This window comes from Ochotona princeps, chromosome 28 (assembly GCF_030435755.1).
Source record: "Ochotona princeps isolate mOchPri1 chromosome 28, mOchPri1.hap1, whole genome shotgun sequence".
NCBI classification, from domain to species: domain Eukaryota; kingdom Metazoa; phylum Chordata; class Mammalia; order Lagomorpha; family Ochotonidae; genus Ochotona; species Ochotona princeps.
Window position 1 is genome coordinate 10,374,108 of NC_080859.1, and position 24,562 is coordinate 10,398,669.

Consider the following 24,562-nt stretch of genomic DNA (forward strand, 5'->3'; position numbering starts at 1 on the left):
TCCTATCTTAATAATTAGAACACATCCCCAAGTTCACTGCTTGGAAGCCGTAATCCAGAGAACTGTATTCATGGAATACGTTTACAACAATAAGGCATAAAAAAAGTAGATTGTTCATTTTCTCTTATTAGAAGCTTCTATGGCCTCCATAGCAGTGCTCATCTGGCCCCCACTTCATGCTTGAGTCATGCAGATTGGAGTTGACTCTCAATTATACCAAGTCTTTCTCCAAAGATGACAGTCCAAATACAGTAGAGATAAAATACATCAAGGTTTAAAATAGGCCCGTTCAGCCCCAGTGCCGCTTCATCATGAGATGATATAATTCACTGATGCCTCTGCCTAGCCTAACATATGTTCTATTCACAGCCCGCGTCACTCTTCATTTGTAATTATTTCCCTTTTTTTCCCCTTACCCCATCTTGTAATACTTTGCTTGGCTGAAGACAAATACTGAGAAGCAAAGAGTATTATCGTATGATGACCTGTTCCAGGGTGTTAAACCCCTGTCAAGGTTTGATTTTAACATGGGGTATCGATGACAGGACATCAATTCCGGCATCATGTCCTGAATTAGACTATATTAATTATCACTTGAGTGCAATATGCATGAAAATGCCGTTTCATTGACTAAAAGGATCTGACTGAATAAAAATCCATTTCTCATCTGGCTGCTTATGGATAAAGACATTTTTTCCCTCTTTGCCTTGGATTGCTCTTTATTAAATATGATTTTTATATGATTGTATGAATAAATTGTCTTACTGAACAACAGGACTGGATAGTTTTAAACAAAAAAAATTTAATGGGTTGTCTACTCTCAGCATGTCTCTAACAATGTATTTACAGTTAATAGTTTAGGCAGATTATTTATAACAATATTGCCAAAAAACAAAGTTCTTATTTTCAGCTTGTGTGAGAAAAAGATATTTTAAAATTGTTGCCTCTTTCACTTAAAGGAAATGAGAGTTATAAATTGCAATTATTTTCAGATGACAGAGCACCAGCAAGATCTGTCAGGTAACAAATGCATGTAAAAATAAAACGAATACTATTCTTATCTCTTAAAAAGACTTTCGCATGAAGCATTTTGATGCCAGACAAAGTTAAAACTATCCATAAATTCAACTAATATATAATTGCATGTACACATACTTGCTATGGAGGCAATTAGATAATAGAAAAGAAAGAAAAACACATGCTCTAAGTTTTGCCACACAGAATCTAGGTATCTGCAATTTTGACTTAGTATTAAGAGAAATATAAATTTGTGTTGAAAACTGCAACTGTCTAACTCTTTCAACTTATAGCTTAAAACTTCTTAAAAATATCTTGAAGGTAACATACCTTGCGGAATCTAAAATAGGAAAAAAAATCTTAACCCCAAATTTCACTTAAACATAGGAAAATTCTTGAGTGTGAATTGTGACCAGGTTTAATCAATACAATTAGCTTAAATGCAGTTTTTCATTCCAATGAAAAATAAAGTGTTGCTTTGTTTTTATTGTCTTAGAGAAATGGGATGGTAGTGTGCTGTAGTAGGTTAAGTGATCCTGCGTAACAGGCGCATCCCACTTGGGCACCATTTAGCTTCCTGGTGGCTCCTCTTTTGATCCAGCTCCCTGTTGATGTACCTGAGAAAGCAGCGGAAGTGGACCAAGAGCTTGGGCCCCTGCCATCCATGCAAGAGAAGAGGATGGAGGTCCAGGCTCCTGGCTTCAGTGCCAATCACTGTGGCCATTTGGGAAGTGACCCAGAAGATGAAAGGTCTCTCTCTCTCTCTCTCTTCTTTGTAACTGCCTTTCAAGTAAAATAAATATTTAAAAAAGAAACGAAAAACCAATCAACAAACAAGCAAATAACCTGAAACGTTTCTATCTCTAGCACCAGTATTTATTAGTAATATGATTCTAGAATTTCCCCTCAAGTGGTTTTTTATGTAAAAGAAAATTCACAACACATCAAGTTTAATTTTATAGTGAGAAATTTGAGAAGCTTAAAACCTTGGAAATGCATAGTTGTGTATTATAAAGAAGAGGCGGAACCCCTATGAAATTGAATGCTCACGTTCAGTTTGACAAGTTACAGGATTCACTTCAAGTACATTCATTTTAACTACATTCTAATGTACTTCGGAGGGGACTTCAGAGGGTTCTAAAAGAGGAGGGTCGGGGGAGCTGTGGTTGCCCCTGACTAGATGGCACAGGAGTTCCCAGCGTGTGCCAGCACCAGCGTCATCGCAGGGAATCCTGGCCACAGCGCGAGTCCTTTTTACGGCTGTAAGCCTGAGACTGCTAGGTTTTTAGGAGATTGCAGATTTCTCACCATGTTCTTTAAATGACAGTCATTGAATCCTGTGTTCAAAATTTCACTGCACCCAGAAAATGGGGTCCAGTTGATGCTCATCTATTTAGCCTGCAAGACTTTGAATAAAACTTCAACTTGGCTTCAAGTTACGTGTATGGGGAGAAACCTGAATGGATTTCCGGGGGCAAATATCTGGTGTGGTGATGGAGTGCTGCTGTAGAAATCTCAGACGTATGCCTGGCTCTACTACTTAGCATGAGATGAAGATAAGACCATGTGAGAGGGGAAAGTGAGTCTGCTTCCCACGGGTGTGTCATAAGTCAAGGTGCTCTGATGACAAGAGCCATCACAGAATTAGAGTTGTGAGGCTCCTGTGGTGGCCTGTCAAGGAAAGGATCGACTGGGACATTGACCATCTCAGGTAATTACAAACAAGCAGTCTCTTACAGATGGTTGACTAATGAATTACATCACAAGATCTTATTACAAAAGGTACAGGTAAGTAGGAAGTGACAAAAGGTTAAGCTTTACATGTAATATCCCTAGATTTGAATACACACACATATGTATACATATATTTATCTCCCTTTATCACTGCCTTTTATACTTTTATATCTCCCTTTTATATTTCCCATAAATAACGAAGATCTAGTCCTCTTTGTACCTTTATTAGGTCCCTGGGATATAAGAATGAACTCAACAAAATGACCGACAATTTCCGACATGGCTGGGATACACTCCAGAGGCAGCATAATGGACTTGTGAAAATTCGCGAAAGACACCCATTGTAAGACAGAGGGAAGGGCAGAGACCCTGGGGGAGGAGGAAGGCAGACCCCAACACCAACTAAACTGTATCAAAAATCAATTAAAGAAAGAAATTAATGTTAAAAAAACACAGGCAAATCTCCCTTAATAATGTGGATTTGCCTATTTCTCCATACACATGTGTAAATTTCACTTTTGAATATCTCATTAGGTATACACAAGTTAGTAATGCTACAACTTTGTAGTAAAGCGGGTATTTTATCATTTAAAAAAAGGAACAATCAGGGTTAAAGGTGGAGGTTACCCATGTGCATGACACGAGAGGCCGCCTTATGTGAGGTTGGCCTGTTGGACAAAGGTTTATAATGACACCATTGCAGACCTGAACATTTGCTGAGTCTCCCCACTGAACGAGGTGACTGTCGTTTCTCCATCATCATTGTCTCACGGCCTCAGGTTGTGGCTCCTTCGCCATCTCTTTGCCTGCTGCTTGGTGAGAAGGGAGACCAGGGTGAGCCACCCCAGGACGAGCTGACAGCAGGCCAAACACAGCTAGCCTCGGAGGAAAGGAATTCTCCACTTAAAAGTAACCAGAGTAGGATACTAAAATTAATTGGCTCAAAAATTACAATGTTCCAGAAATAAAAATCCCTCACACCCTTTGCTCTCATACTCCAAGTTCATAATACTGTGGTGACCACAAGAGTCCACAATGCAATAAAGATAAAACTACATTTCTTACTCTGTATTTGACGACACAATTCCCATTATTCGTAAAATCAAAAGCCTTATGCACTAAGGAATAATGGGGTTAATTACCTGCTAATATCAAGCTTTTTAAATATACTTTAAAATAAGGCTAACTTTAGATACCATGTTCTGAGTTTTCACTCCTGCCATACAAATTTTAACTTAAATTTATAGCAACAGAAAAAAGTTGCCCAAAATCTGATCACTGTAAGATCAAAATATTCCTTGTATCAAGAAACATTCAAGAATTTAAGTGCTCACATCACGTGTCTACTGTCTCCAAAATTTTTTTCCTCTGCTCATTTATATTAAAAAAGAATGATCAATGTTTCCTGATTGCTGTGCACAAGCCAAAAGGCTTACTGTTACCTTGTAAAATACGCACACACCTTTCCGCAGTGCTATGCAAAAAAAAAAAAAAAAAAGAAGAAAAAGAAAAAAACTCTTTGCCCGCTAGTGAAAACGGTCTATCATATGACTATGATAGCATCAGAATGCAGTGTTTCACAGCCACCACGCTGTGGGATTGACATATGACATTTATAAAATGTCAAGACCCCTCCCCCAGTTTTTACAGCCTATATCCCAGTAGGCTTTCACGATGTAAAATGAACTGAAGGCAACTGTGTGCTCATTAGCTGGGCCGCTTCTGATACATTGCGTCGATTGACAATGAACCACTGTGATATCAAAGTGCAGGTGTAAAAAATAATAAGGCAACTGCTTGTGTAACAAGATCTCACTAACTGAGGATGTGTAATAGATATGCAAGGAGGCAGCTTTTTAGTCACTGAAAATGTGCCATGGTACATCAAACATACAACTCAGGGAAGGGTTCTGACATGCCAAACTCAATTAAAATTTGTTTTCGTGACTATCATGGGTGAGACTCGGGCACTGCTCTGTGGATGGGGAAGGTGATTATGAAGAGATTCAGATGGTGCCTTAAACGGAGCTAACATCGAACTTTTGGAGTCCCCCTTAATTTTTGAAAGTGATAAAGGATATATCCTGGGGGCATTAGTGTAACACACACCGAAAATCGGTCTGCTCCCTCCTGGTACATGTGACATCTTCCCTCTCACCTCTGCTGGAGCCATCCCAGGCCTCCTGGGGCCTCAGGAGCTCAATGCTTAAAACAGCCCCGAAAGAGAACACTTAAAACACTGAATAAAGCAAATAGTGGCTCTATGTCCATATATGTGGATGACATTTAAAGATCAAAAGAGACCCCATAGGGCAGCTTATTTGAGGACATGATGAATTTCCCAAATCAAAGGTATGCTTGTATTTCATTGTCTTTTAGAGATGTCTAGATTAGTAAGTATACTGTTATAAACTGTAAACTCCTGAATCAAACTATTATGAATACACTGGAAAAGAACTTCAGAATTTTTTTTATGCTCTCACTATTTTAAAAACTGCTAAGATGATGAAGTACCATGAACTGAGAAAGTCCAGCACTATATGGAAAAGTCATAGAAGCCGCATCCATATTTCTTTGTGTGTGGGGGGGAATGATGTCATTACCAATACCTGCGCCACTCTGAGCATGGCTGGTGTAGCCATCCCTGTGTTCCCTGACTTCTTCATGTGGTTAGCTGCCTCAGTTAATGAAGAAAACACAGGAGGGAGAAGAGATTGGAGTGAAAGTCGCCAAGGGTTAGGACACCTAAGCCACCAGGTGACACTCAGGACCCACTCCAGCTTTCTCCCGGAGCCTCGTGCGGCACTCCGACATCTGACTTACAATATGTTATTTGACAATTTGGCTATCTTTTTCTTTAAAGATTCATTTGTTTTTATTGGAAAGGCAGATTTACAGAGAACAGGAGAGACAGAAAGATTTTCCATATACTGGTAATATTTCCCAAGTGGTCGCAATGGCTGGAGCTGAGCCAGTCTGAAGCCAGAAGCCAGGAAGTTCTTCGGGTCCCCACATGGGTACAGGGTTTTAAGGCTTTGGGCTGTCTTTTACTGCTTTCCCAGGTCACAAGCAGGGAGCTGGAAGGAAAGTGGAACAGCCGGGACATGAACTGGCACCCATATGGGATCTCAGAACATACAATGTGAGGACCTTAGCTAGCTACTAGGCTACTGCACTGGGTTCCAGATTTCATAACTTTTAAATACATATATATTGCAAAAGTTAGTAATATTAAAAGCAGGACCCATTGCTCCTAAAATCCTTCTTATTTCATGTAGTGGCTTTTTTGGGAAATCACAATTTTAGGAAATATTCATTGGTATTACAAAGTGGTTTCTTTAGTAAGCTACTAAGAACGAAATCATGGCTCGCAGAGTGAAAGAACTACAGGATGAAAATGCATGAGTTTTCTTCACTGGCGAAAACTCTGGGTAGAGGAAGGGAATTTTCAAGTATTTTTATTCTGTATAAATGTGCTTACTTATTTTAATTCATTGGGAAGCCAACACAAAGAAACAGAGAGAGAAACATGGAGAGAAAGATCTTCTATCCACTGGCTTACTCTAAAAGGTCTGCAACAGGCAGGGCTGGGCCAGGATGTCCATGGCCAGGAATCTGCAACTCCATCCAGGTCTCCATGAGGAGCAGAAACCCAAGTACTGGAATCCTCATCTGCCGCCTTACAGGATTCACCTTAATGGGAATCGGGATCAGAAGCAGGGCAGCTTGGACTTGAATGAGGTGCTCTGATGTGTGCCAACAGGCGACTTAACCCACTGTGCCACAGCATCCACCCCTCAAGGGTTTTTCTAAATCTTTCAGCGTTATTGCAACACTGACTTATTTAGATGCTACTCTTGGGGAAATAAAATGAAAATCAACAATCCAGCACTTAAGAGGCATCTCTGTGAAGAGTAGGACACTCTGACCTCCACTCCGACAGGGAGAGCCACTGCACCACCTCTCAGAACTCATCAGGGTGCTTTCTTGGAGATTCTTTTCACATTGAGAACAAATTAGAAGTAGAACTTTTGCACTTATGGGAGACGGGACAATTAGATGCAGCCTCTTTTCCCAAGAAGCTTGAACCGCTGGTTTAAAAGCTCGAGTGGATACACAGTCACTGCACTCAAAGCTGATGAGTAGCAGTAAAATTCCAGAAGGGGAAAGAATCGTTATGACACTAGTTAAAGCATAACGGTACCTGCATTCATGCGGAGAAATGCAAGCTTAAGTAAAGATTCTCAAGAAATAGGATTTTGTACATAAAAAGCATATATTCCCCTGCTGAATTAAAGAATATGTGTGCTCTCAGATTGCTTATCACTGGATTCCATCAATAAACAGGTGTGTGTAGCTGTACCCACTGATTCGTTCATTCATTCAATAAGTCAGGTCATTCATTCTACAGATACACGAGACTGGCTGCATACCGTGTCTTCTTCCATTTGGTCCGAGATCTGTCCTAGCGTTCAAGCTTAAAAGGTCTTTCGCAGCCTCATGCTCCTTTTGGTAGAATAGAAATAATGGCATCGTCCCAGGAGGGAGAAAACTCTGCCAAAGACGAAACCATTCTAGCTGGACTTAGAGGGAACGTGTACCATGTTCACACATTTCTGCTCAAAAGCTTGAAAGCAGATGCTTCGTCAGGAGCTGCTACTGACCACTTTGCCCTCACTTCGCTGGCTCCTGCGCTGGATCACTCTCAGCCATGTCTCTTTCACCCACAGCCCTGCAGGCTACCTTATGGTACAAGCAAGGACAGCTAGCATAACGCCGTGTCCCAGGATATTCTGTAAATGCTGGAAGTGGCCAAAACACTTCACTGAATACACAGTGCTAAGCATGATTCTTGTGATGAAGACAGTGGAATAGACAGATGAATGAGACACAGTTCTGCTCCCTAGGAATTTTCATTTTAGCAGGGGAGATAGAACACATTCTCAGATGACTGTAGCATGAAGAATGAAGTGATGAGGGTCACAGAAGTGGTGCAAAGGAGCTGCTCTGCGAGTTCAGGGGAAGGAGATGACTTCCAGCTGTTCAGGGTCCGGCACCCCGCTCAGGGCAGTGAGAAGTACAGGGTAACAGAAGCTAGTACCTGCGGCACATGGACGTACAAACTTACTGGCTGATGAACAAGACAGGCACATGGTTTCGGGCTAAAAAAAAAAAAATCAAGGCTGAGTATGTTAAACCTGACATGAATGCAATACTCAGGGCTGTACTGTTTGAGAGATTCCATGGGCGCAACAGTGTTTGGGGAAAGACTTCAAGGAGACCCTGTTGATAGTTCAACAGGCAGAATGACTAGACTGCAAAAAAAAAAAAAAAAAAAAAAAACCGGGGGGGATTCAGACACAGGATGTGACACTGGCAGCAGCTCAGAAGCAAGGGGAGAAGAGATGGCACACTGTCACCTCTCTGTAAAACCCAGTTATCTGGATCCCTGCGGCTTTGTCGGTGCCTTCCACTGCAGCCTAAAGGATATCAGTGCTGAAGGGCACAGCAGGTGGGGTGGACACCTTAGGCCACTCTTCAACAACAGAATGTGACCATGTGCTCTCTCTGCTCCCTGCCTATGGACCCCTCAGTTGAATCTGCTGACATCAGCTTTCTACATGTGAGTTCCTCTGACCTCTGTCCTTTGTGCAAGATAACTGATAGGTTATGCAAAACATTTATGAGACTACAGAGGAAAAATCTTTTACATAAAAGATTTTTTTAAAGATTTATTTATTTTTATTGTAAAGTCAGATATATAGAGAGGAGAAGTGATAGAGAGGAAGACCTTCCGTCTGTTGATTTACTCCCCAAGAGGCCACATGGCTGCTGCTGAGCCAATCTGAAGCCAGGAGTCTGGAGCCTCCTCTGGGTCTCCCACAAGGGTGCAGGGTCCCAAGGCTTTGGGCCGTCCTTGACTGCTTTCCCAGGCCACAAGCAGGGAGCTGGATGGGAAGTGGGGCTGCCGGGATTTAGAATCGGCACCCATATGGGATCTCGGCGCATGCAAAGTGAGGACTTTCGTAGCTAGGCTACTGCACCGGCCCCTAGATGGACAATTTAAAAGTTATACAATGTAACTGTGAGAAAGAAAATTGGCCATGTATACTAAGTTATTATATGACGGGGAAAATTCATGGTATTTCAATTCCAGCTTTCAGAGACATAAAATGTGTGGGTTTTTTTTCTTCATATCTTTCGTTACTCTCCTTGTCTGTTGGTGATGAGGTGCACCTGAAACTTCACCTTGGCTCACTGTTGTTCCAAGATGATGAACCCGCTCGTTTTCAGGTTATTCTTACTCAAATGGACTCAAACATTTTCCCCTCTACCATTGGCTCCTATTTTGAAATGTTTCTGGATGTAAGCTGTACTTTCATGTTTTATCACTGAGACTGAGACATTTGGAAGAATAACAAGTCTTACTAATGAGCTTAGTTAATTTTGTTTATTTATATGCCAAATTTCATAACTGGGTTAAAAATTCATTTCTGTTTTTAGTAAGATGAAGTTATAATATTTATGTTATTTCAATTTGAAATAGTAATTTCTACATGGTAGAAAACAGTAGACAATGGGTCAAGTAGCATATCATGATAAATTACGTGGAAAAATTAATACAGAAATGATCGTATTTACAAGTGGTATTAACTAGGGTTATGTTACCTGTAGGAAATCACAAGGTAGAGTTATATCTGAAGAATTATTGAATGACTCCACCCTCTCTTGCAATGACCATCAGGGTCACTCCGGAGCACCCCCCCCCAAAGAAAACAAGTAAATAAACAAACAAAAAATTAGAATAGAGAGAGAACAGCAAGGGAAGCTTAGAACCAGACAGGAAACGGTTAGCGTGGATTCACATATACCTTACTAGGTAGGGCACAAAGATTAGTTACTCCTCACTAAGATATTGAAGATTTCTCTGCACACCCCTCCTAAAACTGTTCCGCGCCTCAACTACTGACATATGCCTTGTTGGAGTTATAAGCCAGTTTAGACTATCCTAAAATCTGCAAAATTCAGCAAAATTATGCTTCAACACTATAAACTGCTAAATACTAAAATGAAAATAGACATGAGACGGCTGAATAATACCCTATAGCCATTTTAAGGTGTATAGAAGCGGCTTGTATATAAACTAAAATTGAAATGTCAATGAAGTAGTCACAGGATCTGGTTAAGAACTTGCATTTTTTTTTTAACATATTGGATACTCAACACCATGTCAATGAATTCCATAATGTTGCAAATTGTTGTTGATGTTATGTTGAGGCTTTTAATTGATCGGGATGATATACTGCCAGCTCTACCTTCAGACAAGAGATGGTCTCCCCAAGAAACCGTTGAATTGATCTGGACAATAAGAGGCTGGATTCTATGCTTGGTATATGCTTGCAATGAAAGAATCTTGACTGGATTTGAACAGTAATACTGCAACAAGGTGGAGGAATCCACCAAGGGGGAGGGCGTGGGGAGGGGTTCGGGGAATCCCAGAGCCTATGAAACTGTGTCACATAATGCAATGTAATTAATAAAAAAAAGAATTATTGAATGAGCAAGAATATGACTTTAGCATTCCAACAACCTGGAAAGAGTTTCAAAACTCCATCAAAAATAGTATACAATGAGAATATCTAAGGTTCCTTTTTGAAAAGCTTCTTGTCATTTGCTTATTTATCATAAAAATCAGACCACCATAAATTTTCATAATGTGTTCTCAAATTGCACTTAATATACATGGAAGATGTGTAACATCCATGTATTTATGCCAAAATACCATGAAGACTGTAGTGCGTAGTAAAAGCAAGTCGGGTCTACTTTTGCTTTGTAAAATTGTAGGAAACTTGTGCACAGCAAGGGTGACCTCCAGCGTGCGACAGGTTTCTGCCATTGCACATTTTTGTTTTCACTGACAGAGACTGCCCTGGCCTACTCCTATGTCCCTGAGAGTGTGAAAGATAAGAAGGGCCTTGTTTGTGTGTGTGTGTGTGTTTCTTTTTGTGTTTGTTTGCTTGCAAGGCAATTGCTTTGTTTTGTTTTTAGTGTGATTCGGTTTCCTGAAGTTGACTGGAATCCGAAAACACGAAACGTTATGGAAACACAAGGTGTGACTGATAGAAGGCGGAAGACAATTTTCCTTATATCCTGATGTGATTAGGTCTTAGGTTCATTTAAGCTCTAAAGAATATGCTGATTTCACATGTTTTGAAACAGAAATTTGAACAAGACATTCTTTCAGTGCCTCATTTTGCCAGGCATGCAGTGAACCTACCTGAACTCACTTCGATACACAGACAGTGGTGCACAAAACAACAAAACAACATCAATGAGATGTGAACTTGAAAAGCCTTTTAGAAAGTCTTCTAAGATCAAAAGCTTTTCACTGGAGATAAAATTTCTTTTATGAAAAGCTAATGGCTTGCCATATTGTATAATATAATTTCTATTTGTCTCTAATCTTAACACACACACAAAAAAAACCCATTCAGAGGGAAAGAAAAAGCATGATGCTTTCCTTACAAGAAAATCCAACACATCTCACTTCACCTCTTCCATAGCAGGTAAAGCCTGTCGTCTAAAACTCCCAGGGAGATACTCCCTTGCAGACTGTGTTAGTAAAATCTAAAGTTCTGCCTTGGTGATACGGACCACACAAAAGATCCAGTTAAATGGGTGCCCACGAGTGTCCCTGCCTGTCAGGAGTCACTGCCATTCTCCTTGTTAGGCACATCTACTTTCAAAGGTCTGTGCCGTGAACGTTAAAAATTTGCTGCAGGCTGACTCTTGGCATAAAAGGTATAAGGCTGAGAATGAATTGTTCTTTATGAATATTCATACCAATCAGCGTGGACCTTTAAAATTCCTAGACAGGAGAAAGTGTAAATAATTGTATGTGATCTGGTTTGTTTATGCAGGTTATCGTGTACATGGGGTGTGTGTATGTGTGCATAAAATGCTTGTTACTTGTGGAATGTAATGAATTATTTAAAATTCACATTTGTGATCACACGGTCTAATCTTGAACAAATGATGGATGATGAAATTGGCATCAGTTTTCCTTTGGATTTATTCTAATCATTCATGTCAAGAGTCTGTGTGCCACCTGCCAGGAAGTGCCGGAGCAGGCCCTGACAGCATGGGCCCCCATGACTCTACAGGAACCATTCCTGTCTGTGGTGTCAATATTCTGTGCTAAAGAGGACTTGCAGAAGAATTCTGCACCAGGCTGCAGCATCTCAGGCAGTAATGATGACTCAATCTATTTTGCCAATAATATGAGATAAAGAAGTTATTCTCTTGAATTTATGCAACTAGAGTCATAGCCATCTTTTGTCAATGTTTAACACTCTTTGAGTATTTACAGAAGATAGCATTTTTGAAATCTCATAATACACCTTTTGAGTGTTCCTGCTCAGTGTGGAAGGCTGGACTTGAGCTCCTGACGCTCAACTTCAGCTGGTCCCGGCCCTGGCATTGCGGGCATGTGGGCAGTGAAGCCGCAGATGTCAGCCCTCATCTCCCTCTCTCCCTCCCTCCCTTCCTTTCTCTCTCGGTCTGCTTTTCTGTATCTCAAAAATAGATCTGAAAAAACATGTGGGGTTTGTTTCTTCAAAGATTATAGCAAAAATTAAATTCACTTGATTAAATAATTTTCACAAACTCCTCTTAAGTCAAATTAGAATCTCCATTTTGGACAACCTGATCAATAAAGTTAAGATACCCTTTACGTTCTTTATTGAAGGCCATGAATCAAAATTCCCAGGGCAGCTCTGACCTGAATTCACACCAAAGCATGTTGACACCGAAAGGAGCTCCACAGCAAAAAACATCCAAATGCTCAGAACAGTCTAGATTTTCTCATCAAAGGAGCAAAACTCAGGGGCAGTATCGGATTCTTTCTTTATATGCAAAGATTATGAATATCGACTTTGTTTTTGGAACAAATGAGTCGTTAAAAATATATTGGGGTTCTGCTTTATTTGGCGCATCAATCTCACAGTGTTTATTATTATCATTAGCTGCACAGGATCATTAAGAAGGGCTTTAGAACACAGAAGGTACCAATATAAAATAATATGTAAGCATGACAAAGCACTAAATTCTAAGTCCAAGCTAACTCACCCAGCGCTGTCTTTTATGGCTGGTGAGGAAAGAGCAACTTACCAGGTTTGCTATGAATAAACTGATTTCTCATTTTATTTACCTGCTAAAAACCTGCACTGGCAAAATGCCAGCTAAATTCATCCAGCAAGTTGAAGATCAAGAGGTTTCTCTTTTTCTTTAAAAAAGAGTATTAAATGCCATATATATTTTAAAAGGAAATCTAATAAAATGTCTCCTTTTGTAATTTTATATAAATGGATTAAGTATCATAAAAGGTGGACAAAGGGTCCTTTTTGTGTGTTGATTTAAAGGAAATACTTTCTCAGATGTGTCAGACATGCCTAGATTTTTGAGTCAGAGAAGGTAATTAAAAAAAAAAAATCCTGGCCCTGCTCTTTTAAAGCAATGTTTTGGCAAAGTCGGCAAGTTTCTTAAATGAAGATTTTCCCCCCCTCGCCCTTCCAGGTATCAGGAGACCATTTTAATTCACTCACCAGCTAAACTCTCGAAGGGCCTGGTGTATACGGCAACACAGGAGCCAATATCCCAGCTATCAGTTCTCATACAGCCTCGCTGGACCTTTACATTACGGCTGCCCCACATTTATTGTTCTTTCATTGCATCTGTCAGCATTTCCTGACAGCACATTATGGAGCACATGGCTGCAAAGTCAGTATCAATCAGTCCACGATCATGCAGATATAAGGAGCAGACTATTGATAATGGGCCTTAAATCAGATCATCATGGTTTAAGCATAAGATTCTTAAAAGGCAGTCATCTCAGGGGAACTCCTACTTGCACGTACCTGTTACAAACCCTACAAGCTGGTTGTTACCTATCTCCTACAACTTCTCTGAAGGAACCAAAAAAAAATATATATATATATATAGGATCCATTAGACACATAGACACATGCTATAAAACATTTCAGTGTGTAAAATGAAGCATGAAAGCAAAGGTGGCAATTAATACAACTTTTTATTCTATTGCCTCAAAAAAGATGTGCAGGAGTAATACATAATATATCCCTTTGCACTAATGAGCCCAGCCTCCCAGGCTCCCCCGCCCCCACACACCTCACAGGGAGCGGAGCAGGCTGGTGTGTGCTTTGGAAATGTCTTACTTCAAAAGCATTTCAACTTCATATGGCCATTTAACATGAAAAGTGAGAGAATTCGGAGAATTTAGAGGTATGCTGCGCCGAACTCAACGCGCCACATGAAAAACAAAGGCGTCTAATTTCTCCCAGACATAAATAATACAACAAAAACAGGAGTTGCATGCAAATTTAGTAACATAAAATTTAAGGTGATAAACAGAACGGAGGCTGCCTTCTTGTTTAGTATTCCTGAGTTCTCACCATAATTGCTGCATGTCTGTCATCATGAGGGGAAGAAAAAAGTGTCTTTCTCAGCTGCTCCCCTGCTTGTTTTGTTCGCTGTATTCTTGTAAAGTGGGAGAAAATAAGTGTCATTTAATGAATAGTGCTATTCTTTGTCTGACAGCTTCATATCTGTTAGGTGTAGGAGGCCTACTACTTTCTTTTTCTGATAATGTTTTTGACAGTGTGCTAAATTCCTCCCCCAAAAGGCCGGCTTGTATACTCTGCTAAGAGGGGCTTCATCTCTCCTGAATGGGTGCCCTCTTTTAACCCCCTTCAGCTTCTGTTCTTACATTAATTGAGCTGATCAGATTGAGCATATGAATTTGTCTTTGATGTATTCGTATGTTTAGTTGACGTTGCCCGCTCTCTCATTGGCAGCGGACGGAGCTCGCAGACAAATAGGACTGTTGCCATGGTAACAGGCAATAGCTAGGGATCTCTTGAAAAATATTTTTATTTCAAAATTCAAACTGGAAAATTCTCACTGGATACGGCTCTCAGTTCTAAACGTGTCATAGCTAATGATGAATGCAATTAGGAATCCCACCAGTGTTTTAAATAATAAATTAGCCTAATTTTCCAGGCCTGGCATGATGACATACAAATACTAAAAAGGCGTCTTCTTTTTTAAAATCCATGACAAAGGACTTATTAATGACTTTTGTTCTTAGGATTTTAATTTAAAATGGATGGTAGGCTAATGATAGCATTCTCTGTTCGCTGCAAACCACAGGCCTAGAGGTACATTTATTCTGTCTTTTAAGAAAGCACTTCAAGCTGCTGTAATATTTGCTTGTTTGATTTTTTAAAAATCAGGTGTAAAAATTCTTCTATAAATGTTGAATGCTATAGCAGTTGGTAAATCTCAGCAGATCAAAATGCCCACAGCTATTTTTAATTACCGAACAAGAGACAAGGCGTGAGCAGGGCTAAGTGGTGAACCCGTCTCACAGACCACCATCACCTTGCAATGGTGAGGTTTTCAAATTCTTACTCTGCAGTTTGAATACATAAGGACAAAACAGGAATAAATACTTCCATATATGATGTAAATTTCAGATATTTCTAACGCTTAATTTAGCCATTTATTGGCCAGTTATATCATTTCCTCCAATGATACAGCGTCAAGCTTACTGAACACTGACAAGCACCATACGATTGGAGAGCTTCAAAGATCTGACCTGATGTGAAATCATTCTACAGATGATAATCAAAAAATGAACCACATCTTTTCTACTCTACAAACTTTACTTTTAGCACTGTTTGCTTCTTTGGTATCTGTTATTTACCATGTTATATGTCAAAACGTTAAACCTTAACTTTCTGGTGACTGGTGATGGTGCTACTTTCTTTACATTTGAGATAAAGCCATCATTATGATAAAGTCAAGCAAGACCATATGCATGTAGGTGAAGGAAACTGATCTTGGTCAAATTCTAGAATGTCAGAACACAAAGCAACAAAGGGGTTAAATTAGATCCAAATGGTACCAATTGGCTATAACGCATGTCTTCCCATATTGTTACGGTTTTTATTTGGTATATTCAAAAAGTCTGTATTTAAGACAAAAAAAAACAAAGCAATTAAACCTTAGTTATTAGTATTCATGAATATTGACACTTTATTATTACTTCCGCATAATAGTTTTGTGTCTTTGGTCTGAATAAGATGATGATTAAAACTTTTATTCCAATTTATGCTACTAAATCTGAAACCTCGAAAGCTGAAGTATACTTTTTTTTGTTTACAAAAACAAACAACAAACAAAACCAACCAAACAGCAAAGTCTCCTAACAAAACCCAACGTATATGAAGCCGAGAACACTGCTCTCCCTCCTGGCAGGTGGATCTTCTTCCGATGACCCTATTCCCAGCCAGGGGATGAAAATAGCCACCGCCACCCGCAGTGAAGACAGTCAACTGCAATCTACGTCAGGGTGTCCATCCAAGGCTGTGGCCTCCTAACACCATCCCTGGATGGTGAGCACACACCTGAGACGTCCAGAAATAAACCTTAGCCCATCGGGCTGCCGGAGAGCCACAAGGGAACAGAACACATGGGGTACTCCCCAGTAGGGTTTTCCTGGTCCTGGAGTTGGGGCAGTGCAGTTCCTTTCATTCCTTTGGAGTGATTATATAATTTTTTTTAAGTTGCTGTCACTGGCTAAATAAAATACTTTACACATAATGGGCTAAAAGTACGTTGAAAATGTCCCTTGGTCCCTAGAGCTTAACTACCTCACGTTAAATGGGCCACCACCTTCAAAACAGCAATGGGTTCTACCCAGACCTTCTTTCAGACCTCTTCTCATTCGAAGCCCTTTCTGAAAATAGGGCACCGTAATTACTGCCTGCCTCCTGACCCTTGGTGACAAGTGATATGAGAAAGACAAGAGGAAGAGCGGGAAGCTTTCCCATCTCCCTTTCCTATACCTAAATCAGAACACGAAGCTGTGAACGGCCACAGCCCTAGAGCCGGCGCAAAAGGAATACAACAAAGCCTCCTCCACCACCAAAACTCTGTGTACCTACAGGTCTATATCCTGCCCTCAGTCTTCCCAGGGCTGCACCACCTCGCCTTTATGGAACTGAGTATCCAGAAGCGACGGTGACTCGCGCCTTATGGGACAACCAGGAAGCCCTGCGGGGCTGCATGAAGGCAGCCACGCCGTGAACTGTGCAGAAATATTGTGCAGACCCGAAGCGTGATAATGCCTCCGCTTTCCTTTCTGAAAGACACGGCACTGGCTGGCTGATCTTGGCGCTCCAGGCTTCCCCCAGCTCCCTAAGCATACAATCAGCCAGGATGACAGCCGCACACCCATTGTCACTGAAGCTGGCTGCTGCGCTCCTCAAGGCCCGGGATACTGCAGTGGGCCTAAAGACAATTTACCTCCCAAAGTGTCAGGCCACGCCCGGCAGTGCAGAGACCTGGTTTCGGATTCAGAGTGACAGGGTCAGACATTTCTCACTAGCACCCAGACCTCAGTGACCTCCTGGAGCCGCAACATCTTAATCTATAAAATAGGGATCATCTTATCAGGCCTCCTCCTCCTCCTCCAGCTATTGTGAAGTGAAAATGACACAACAAATACCAAGTGTGCTTTGAAACACAAGGAGATAGCACCGGGTCCTAAACAGCCTTTGTATTTCAAACACTGAGAGCAAGCATACTGATTGTGCCATGTATGGTACATTTCTGCAGGAAAATCTTCACATTTAAACTTACCCAACTGTAGCCAACTTTATTTGATATGACAATGCACCACATTAACACCTCAACCACTAATTTCAAACATGAATTTTTTTAAAGATGCAACATTCATTTCTTTTTGAAAAATGGCTTGTGTTCATAGACTATGGTACTTGAAAAATGGCTAATTCCTATGTACCACTTTTTTCGACAATTACTTTTAAAAATTAGGAAAGGCAAAAATTAAATGCTTTGTGATTCAGTAAAATATAATTAAAACTATTTCACAAAAGAGAATTTATTTCCCATAAAAAATTCCTGCCTTCCATATTCCAGAGAATTTAAATACAGAATTCCTATTAGTAATTATGTCTATCCTATATCACACATAAACATTTCTAGCAATATACCTGCATATATGATTGATCTGAAATTAATAAAGATGGCTATAACTACATAACAGTGTACCTCAACTATAAAAGGATTACATTCTGAAGGTTTTTATTTTTTAAATAAATTGCTTATTAAGAACTAGAGATACTCATAGAAACAACATTGTTATCATGTAGTAGGCCTGGACAATCTCAGAAAAATTCCATCGGATCCACATTAAGATTAATAACTACGTGAGGGAAAGAAATTCTTGTAGAAAACAAATTATCTGTATTTGGCTACAGCACCACTGGTGGTCCCAAGCTCTCCTGATTAGTGGAGAGCCAGACAGGATGGATGGTACAATAGGTTGAGCTTACATGCAGATTTAGTTATTTTTAGAAGTAAAAAACAAACAAACAAACAAAAAAACCACAGGCTCAATGGGTCACAAATGGATACAAAGAATGAAGACAGAAACTGTATGTAGCATTTTCTGGTCCATTTTTATTATCATTTGGTTACAATTATTAGTCAAAAATAACTTTAAAGAGAACCAAGTGGGTTGTATTTGGGGGAAGTGGGAGGAGGCTGAAGAATTAGGACAGACCCAGCAATGTTGGAGTTGGAGGTGCGGGAAGGGGGGGGTTGAGTAGGATCTTCCTGAAAGCACAGCTTCTTCACCCCACAACGCTTACCTCGGGTCAGCCCTAAATCAGTCCCAAGGCAGAGACGCACCTGGAGAAGCCAGCAGGAAAGGTATCTCTATTGCTGTTACTGTATCAGAGTTGACATCAATGAGCAAAAAGGCAAGGAAACAAGCTTCCATGGGGAAAAAAAGAGAGACAGATCCCTGAGACCAGAGGCCGGCCCTGGCCATCAGTGTCCTAAGGACAAAGGTGAGGGTGACCCATGAGCCCTCCATGACAGCCTCACTCAGCTGTCAGGGCACGGCGTGGGGCTAGCTCTCCTACTCCATGGATCTTTATTTCTGTCTCCTAATGGGTTCCTCTTTCTCCCCAGCTCTAGATGTTACAGTGCTCCAGGCCTCAAACCTCAATCCAAGATGATTTGTATCAGGTTCTCTGTGGTGCATCAACAAGACCTGCATGGCCATCAGAGCCACACAAAATTCAACTCCAGCCCCTTCTCTTCCTAGAATATAAACTTCAAGGTTTTATCCAGATTGTTCTAGACACATCCACCCTCCAGTCTAAAATAATCCTGATCTATGGTAGGCAGTCCCAAATTCAAGGGCACATCAGAAAGTTGATGGGAAATGGAGTGAAAAGACACACTTACTGTGATGCAAAAATTGTGAAATTCATAATTTTTTTGTAGTACACAATTCCATGAACTTTTTGAAGATCACTCACATCATGTTAATTGCTCATTTGGACACAACTCCTTTCAGGTTTTATAATGGAACGTTTCAGTTACATTGATACATTAAAAAAAAAGGTTGTCCTTACCTGGACTTTATTTCAAAATAGAATTCGTACAATTATTTTTCTTGGAGTGATCTTCAAAGTCAGTCAAAACTTTCAAAACTTGAGTGATTTCTAGAATTACACTACCAAGAGAGGGAAAATGAAGAAGCTGACAAATTCTTTACTCTTATATTTTTAAAACATGTTCTGTGGTTTAAGAAGTAATTATGTAACTCTGAGATTCTGTTGAATGGTTGACAGTTTGTGTCACCATTTTTCACACTTGCTGGGAGTTAGGAACAAAACTAAGATCCAAGGTGGAAATTCCAAGTAATGAGTTTATTTATCTTACTGAGTTAAATAATCCAAGGTAATTGGTTACCTAGGAGAAGTATTTTTTGAATAAGTGCTAAGGCCCCTTCACGTGTTGAGGAAGTGGGGCTGGTGTCATGGCACAGTAAGTTAAGCCTATGCTTGGGATACCAGAACCCTTATGGGCCCTGATAGAGCCCTGGCTGCTTCACTTCCAATCTAGCTCCTGCTAATGTGCCTGGGAAGCCAGAAGGAGATGGCCCAAGTCCATGAGCCCTTGCTCCCACATAGGAGATGTGGAAAAAGTTCCAGGCTTCTGGCTGAAGAGCAGTCCAGGCCCAGGCCAGCCCTTGTAGTCATTTGGGGAATGAACCAGTGGATGAAAGATCTCTCTCTCTCTCTCTTGGGCCTGGCGTGGTGGCCTAGCAGCTAAAGTTCTCGCCTTGAACATGCTGGGATCCCATATGGGCCCCAGTTCTGATCCTGGCAGCTCCACTTCCCATCCGGCTCCCTGCTCATGGCTGGGAAGGCAGTCAAGGACCGTCCAAAGCATTGGGATCCTGCATCTGCATGGGAGACCCGGAAGAGCTCCTGGCTCCTGGCTTCGGATTGGGGTAGCACCAGCCTTTGCGATCACTTCGGGAGTGAATCATCGGACAGAAGAGCTTCCTCTCTGTCTCTCCTCATCTCTGTATATCTGACTTTGCAATAAAACTTAAAAAAAAAATCTTTTTTGAAAAAGCTCTCTCACTGGCAAACTGCTTTTCAAACAGAAATAAATCTTAAACAGAAAGAAAAAAGAGTTAGAGAAGTGAATACTTTATCTACCTAATTCTAATTATGCCAACCTAGCAGCTAATAACAATATAATAATTTTGATGAAAGAAAACTCATAGAATGACCAGCATCTGTCGAGTACTTAAGCCGGGTATAATTCAAAGTCCTTCATGTGATAAACTCATCTTTGCAACAACCTTTGTATTGCACAAGTATTGGTGTGGTGTGCATTGAGTATAAGAAAACTGAGGCACCGAGAGGTAGGCTGTCCCAGGTCACCCAGCTTGAAGGATGGAGCTGAGATTGGAACCCTAGCCACCTACCTGCAGAGGCTGTGGAGAGACGCAGCACACGTCCCAGACAAGGACAAGGCTTTACTACGGAGGATGAAGGTATAAGATGCTGTAATGTACGACATTTCATCGTCAAATCTATCCCCTACTCTGAATTTCAAACAAACAGAGCATCTCACCACACAGATACTGTTCTTAATTGGCTTTTCCGTAATTCGGAAAGATCAAAATAAAACCTGTCATGAGACAAGGGATGTTACTCATGAGTACTGCCTTTAGAGTCTTCAAGACTATGGCATTGTTAGCAATCTCCCTCATTTCCAGCAATTTTGAGATTATTCCCATTAAAACGCAGAAGACAAATAGGTCAAAAATATTTCAGGATTTAAAACTCTCCTCAACATACAGTGATAAGGTGTACTGAGCCATAACAGGTCGAAGAATTCTCAGCCATATTCTTTCCAATATCTTAAGTCTCTATGCCACTGATATAGTCATCTTTTAAGTAAGTTACCTAAAATGATGACAAATAATAGTTTGCAGTTAAGGTAAATGGTTCCTAATGTACTAGAAACGAAATCAAGGTTTTACACACACACACACACACACACACACACACATTTATATTTATTTGTTTATATAGACTATGATTGCCAAATAAAGTCATCATCCATGAAATATCAAGGCTAATCACTAGAAATTTCCTATATGTCATAGTATCTGAATGTTCTGCATTCTACAGGCATGTTTTACACTCCAGCTGTAGCACTAAAATTACTGAAACTGTAATTCTCTTAATATTTAAATAATATATTAAAATTTAATTTTCAGCACCTGGAAGAATCTGTTGGCATGCTAGCAAATGAGGTAGCTAGGCCTGGAGCTCCTATACATATGGGACTCAAAAACAACCTATCACAAATAATTACTAAGCTCTAGTAGCTGTAGTCACCACAGTACTTATTTTAAAAACCAGGTCAAAGTTGCTTGGATTCTTGTTCATTTTCAAGATATCCTATGCATGCATTCTGTGATGCTAACCCTTTCCTACTTCCTGCATTTTGTAAATTCTTTCTTTCAACGGATAGCCATAGATTGGGGGGTTGGAAGAGTAGCAAAGGCATCTTGTGGATTGCTTTTTAACTTGGCCATGTTAAAAGAAACTAAGCTCCTGACTTGTTTTTTTTTTTAATGGTTTGTGTGAGTGCGCTAATCCAAAAACATGTATACTTGCTAAGTCTGTTTATAGTAAGTCCTGCATGTTCTGTAAATAAACAAACAAAACTTCCTACTGCTCTGCATATATAGCTTCCCAACACACGTTGTATGTGTATAATAGATGAGTTCAAACACAGCCACACACACATACATCAGTAACTGAATATTTTTGATGCGTCTTCTCTATATTGTTTTAAATCATGATACTATCTGGTCTGCACACAAAAGAAACAATATAAAAGATATAGATATACTTTTATTTCTTCCATTTGAATAGATTCTTTAAGATGGGAGAACTAATAAAATGAAGATTCAACAGTATTTTATGCACTTTCATGCATGCCTGAGAAAATAAAAGCCTTTTAAAGAATATCTTCTATGGACACAGTTCCCAAGTTTACCGCACAGTTTGGAATCAGTGAGGTGCTATATAGGTCTCTGAGAAACAAACACTCAGGAGAATAGGGGAAAACTGGAATTTTTTTCTCTATTATATTGTTGAAATTCACATTGTTTTTCCCAGAAACTCAGACATAAAAAAAATTAACTTAAGACATGTATTTAGTAGAAAGATGGCAATGGTAAGAAATTTCCTTTAAATGAACATTTTAATTGTTTTGAATTTTTTTTTAAATTTTCAATCAGACTCTTAGGTATAGAAAAACATCTAATCATCTCTGGAAAGCATCTAATTACACTGTACACCTGATATTTGGAAGGAAAATAAACCCAGATTTCTGTTGTTGTTATTGGCGGACAAGATTGGAGATTAGAGGACAGCAGAAAAAAAGTGTACCAAGAATTTATACACTGTTACCTTCAATCATTCTGATGCAAGTCATTCATACCACCACCATGCTAACAAGACATCCAATTTACTAAACAATGAATACTGAAAATACATTTAAAAGGTACAAATGACTGTCCAAAGAATGACACTGAAAAAATATTAAGTAACAGCCCTACCTCAAGATAAGCCTCACCATTAAAGAGTCTTAATGAAGAGAGCCTTCAAAGGCGAAATCAGGAGGCATTGAGGAGATTGCCTCTAACTTTGTGTTTTGACACCTTCGTCTTTCGTGGCATTATATTGTCTCTGTGCATCTTACAAAGGCAGCATTTTACCAGGCCCACACAAGAACAGGAGACAGCAATGCTTATAAAAGAGACTGTCAAGGGTGTGAGCCAAAATGGGTCTCATTTGGATTTCAAGTGAAGAAAACTCCTAATGCATTTCATTACAATGTACGCGAACCTCTGAAAAGAAGGATGGATTGGGATTCTCATCCCTATTAATTTATTGAAATGGATTCAGGTTTTTTTTTCTTGTATATCAAGAGAGACCATGTGTTTGAAGCAAGGTAACAATATTATAGTTCCAATAATCAAATATGCTATGATTCAGGATGTCCTTCTCTGAGATAAAGAGGATGCAATTTCTTGATAATTGGGATTTGAGTTTAAAAATAAATCCTACAATAGCATGGCAACAAATAAATATTCTTTGTTACTATCAGTTTTAAAGATATGATCAAGCTGCTACACAACATGGGAATTGATTCTGTCTTTGTTACCACAGCAGGCTTTTTACCATCAGAAATCCTATTTTTTTCCTGGCTACTGTCATTCATATATTGACGTTTTATTTCATTGAGGAATTCTGTGAATGATGTAATTAGGATAACACCAATGAAAGTCATATTTTCTTAAAAGATAGTGAGAGGAGAAAGAGACGATGTCACAACCTTTCAAGCATTGTATTGGAGCCTACCTACACTTTTCTTCATGAGGATCCTCTAGTCATCCGGGCACCTATTAGTAATTTGTGCTTTAAAAAAATAAGTACTTACATATGCTAATTCTCTATTAGGATTCCATCAACCATTAAAAAAATTCCAATCCCTAACTACAGAAAAATGCCATAATCTAATGTTTAGACATTCCAAATAATTTCATAAATCCCCAGGATTACAAATATAAGACATATGTTCTCATTGCTCCTTAACACCATTAACATTTAGAGGTGATTGATTATGTTACACCAATAACATTCAGCGAATTCAAAGCTGATCTATTTTTTATGTAAATCATACAACCTGCTAGTCAAATTAAAGGTTAAATATACATAAAGTCTTAGAATAAAATACAGATCATCTTTCACATAGAATATGAACCCAGGATATACATCCTAAATTATAACAGCAACCATGGATTCATAGGCTGTCTAATTAAACTCAGTAAAAAGATCATGAATGTCTCCTCCTTAGGTTGTTTCAGATTTTATTGCAGATGGGAATAATAGAGCCATAGTTACTGAGAATTACAAATGCTGGCTAGAAAACACAATTGTAAATAAATGCACATTTACAGACTTGAAAAGAACTCTAAACAAATTCATAACCATCATGTAAATTTCCCCATGGCTGGGACTATAAAATTGGTGCAGGAAATATACATACAAATCAACATTCAACCTCTGTACCTATATGTTGATGCCCGTGTGTATGCGTATATTCTTTAAACAATAGAAATTCATATTAAAAATTTCGAACACTAAGTGTCAATTAACTTTAGCATATGATTATTTTTATAAGAAAGTTTACGTATCTCCATGTAATACATACAGCAGAGGAATTTCTGATGAATTATAATTAAATTAGAATGATATATGTTTCTTATTTTCATCTTGACAGTTCTCGTAGTCTCAAGCAGAGCCCATTA

At 39.5% G+C, this 24,562-nt stretch overlaps 1 protein-coding gene across 2 annotated transcripts in view; it reads right to left on the reverse strand.

Annotated features, from left to right (window-relative positions):
- KIAA0825 (KIAA0825 ortholog) overlaps positions 1-24,562 on the reverse strand; it is a 297,939-nt gene that overhangs the window by 99,871 nt on the left and 173,506 nt on the right. Inside the window, exon 20 of one of the 2 annotated variants that reach the window (XM_058656343.1) lies at positions 19,275-19,384. The exons of the other annotated variant lie outside the window; for it this stretch is intronic. Within the exon in view, the coding sequence (XP_058512326.1) occupies positions 19,291-19,384 (94 nt within the window). The 3' untranslated portion in view covers positions 19,275-19,290. Of the gene's footprint in view, positions 1-19,274; positions 19,385-24,562 lie in introns of those variants that run through there. 2 annotated transcript variants of the gene reach the window in all.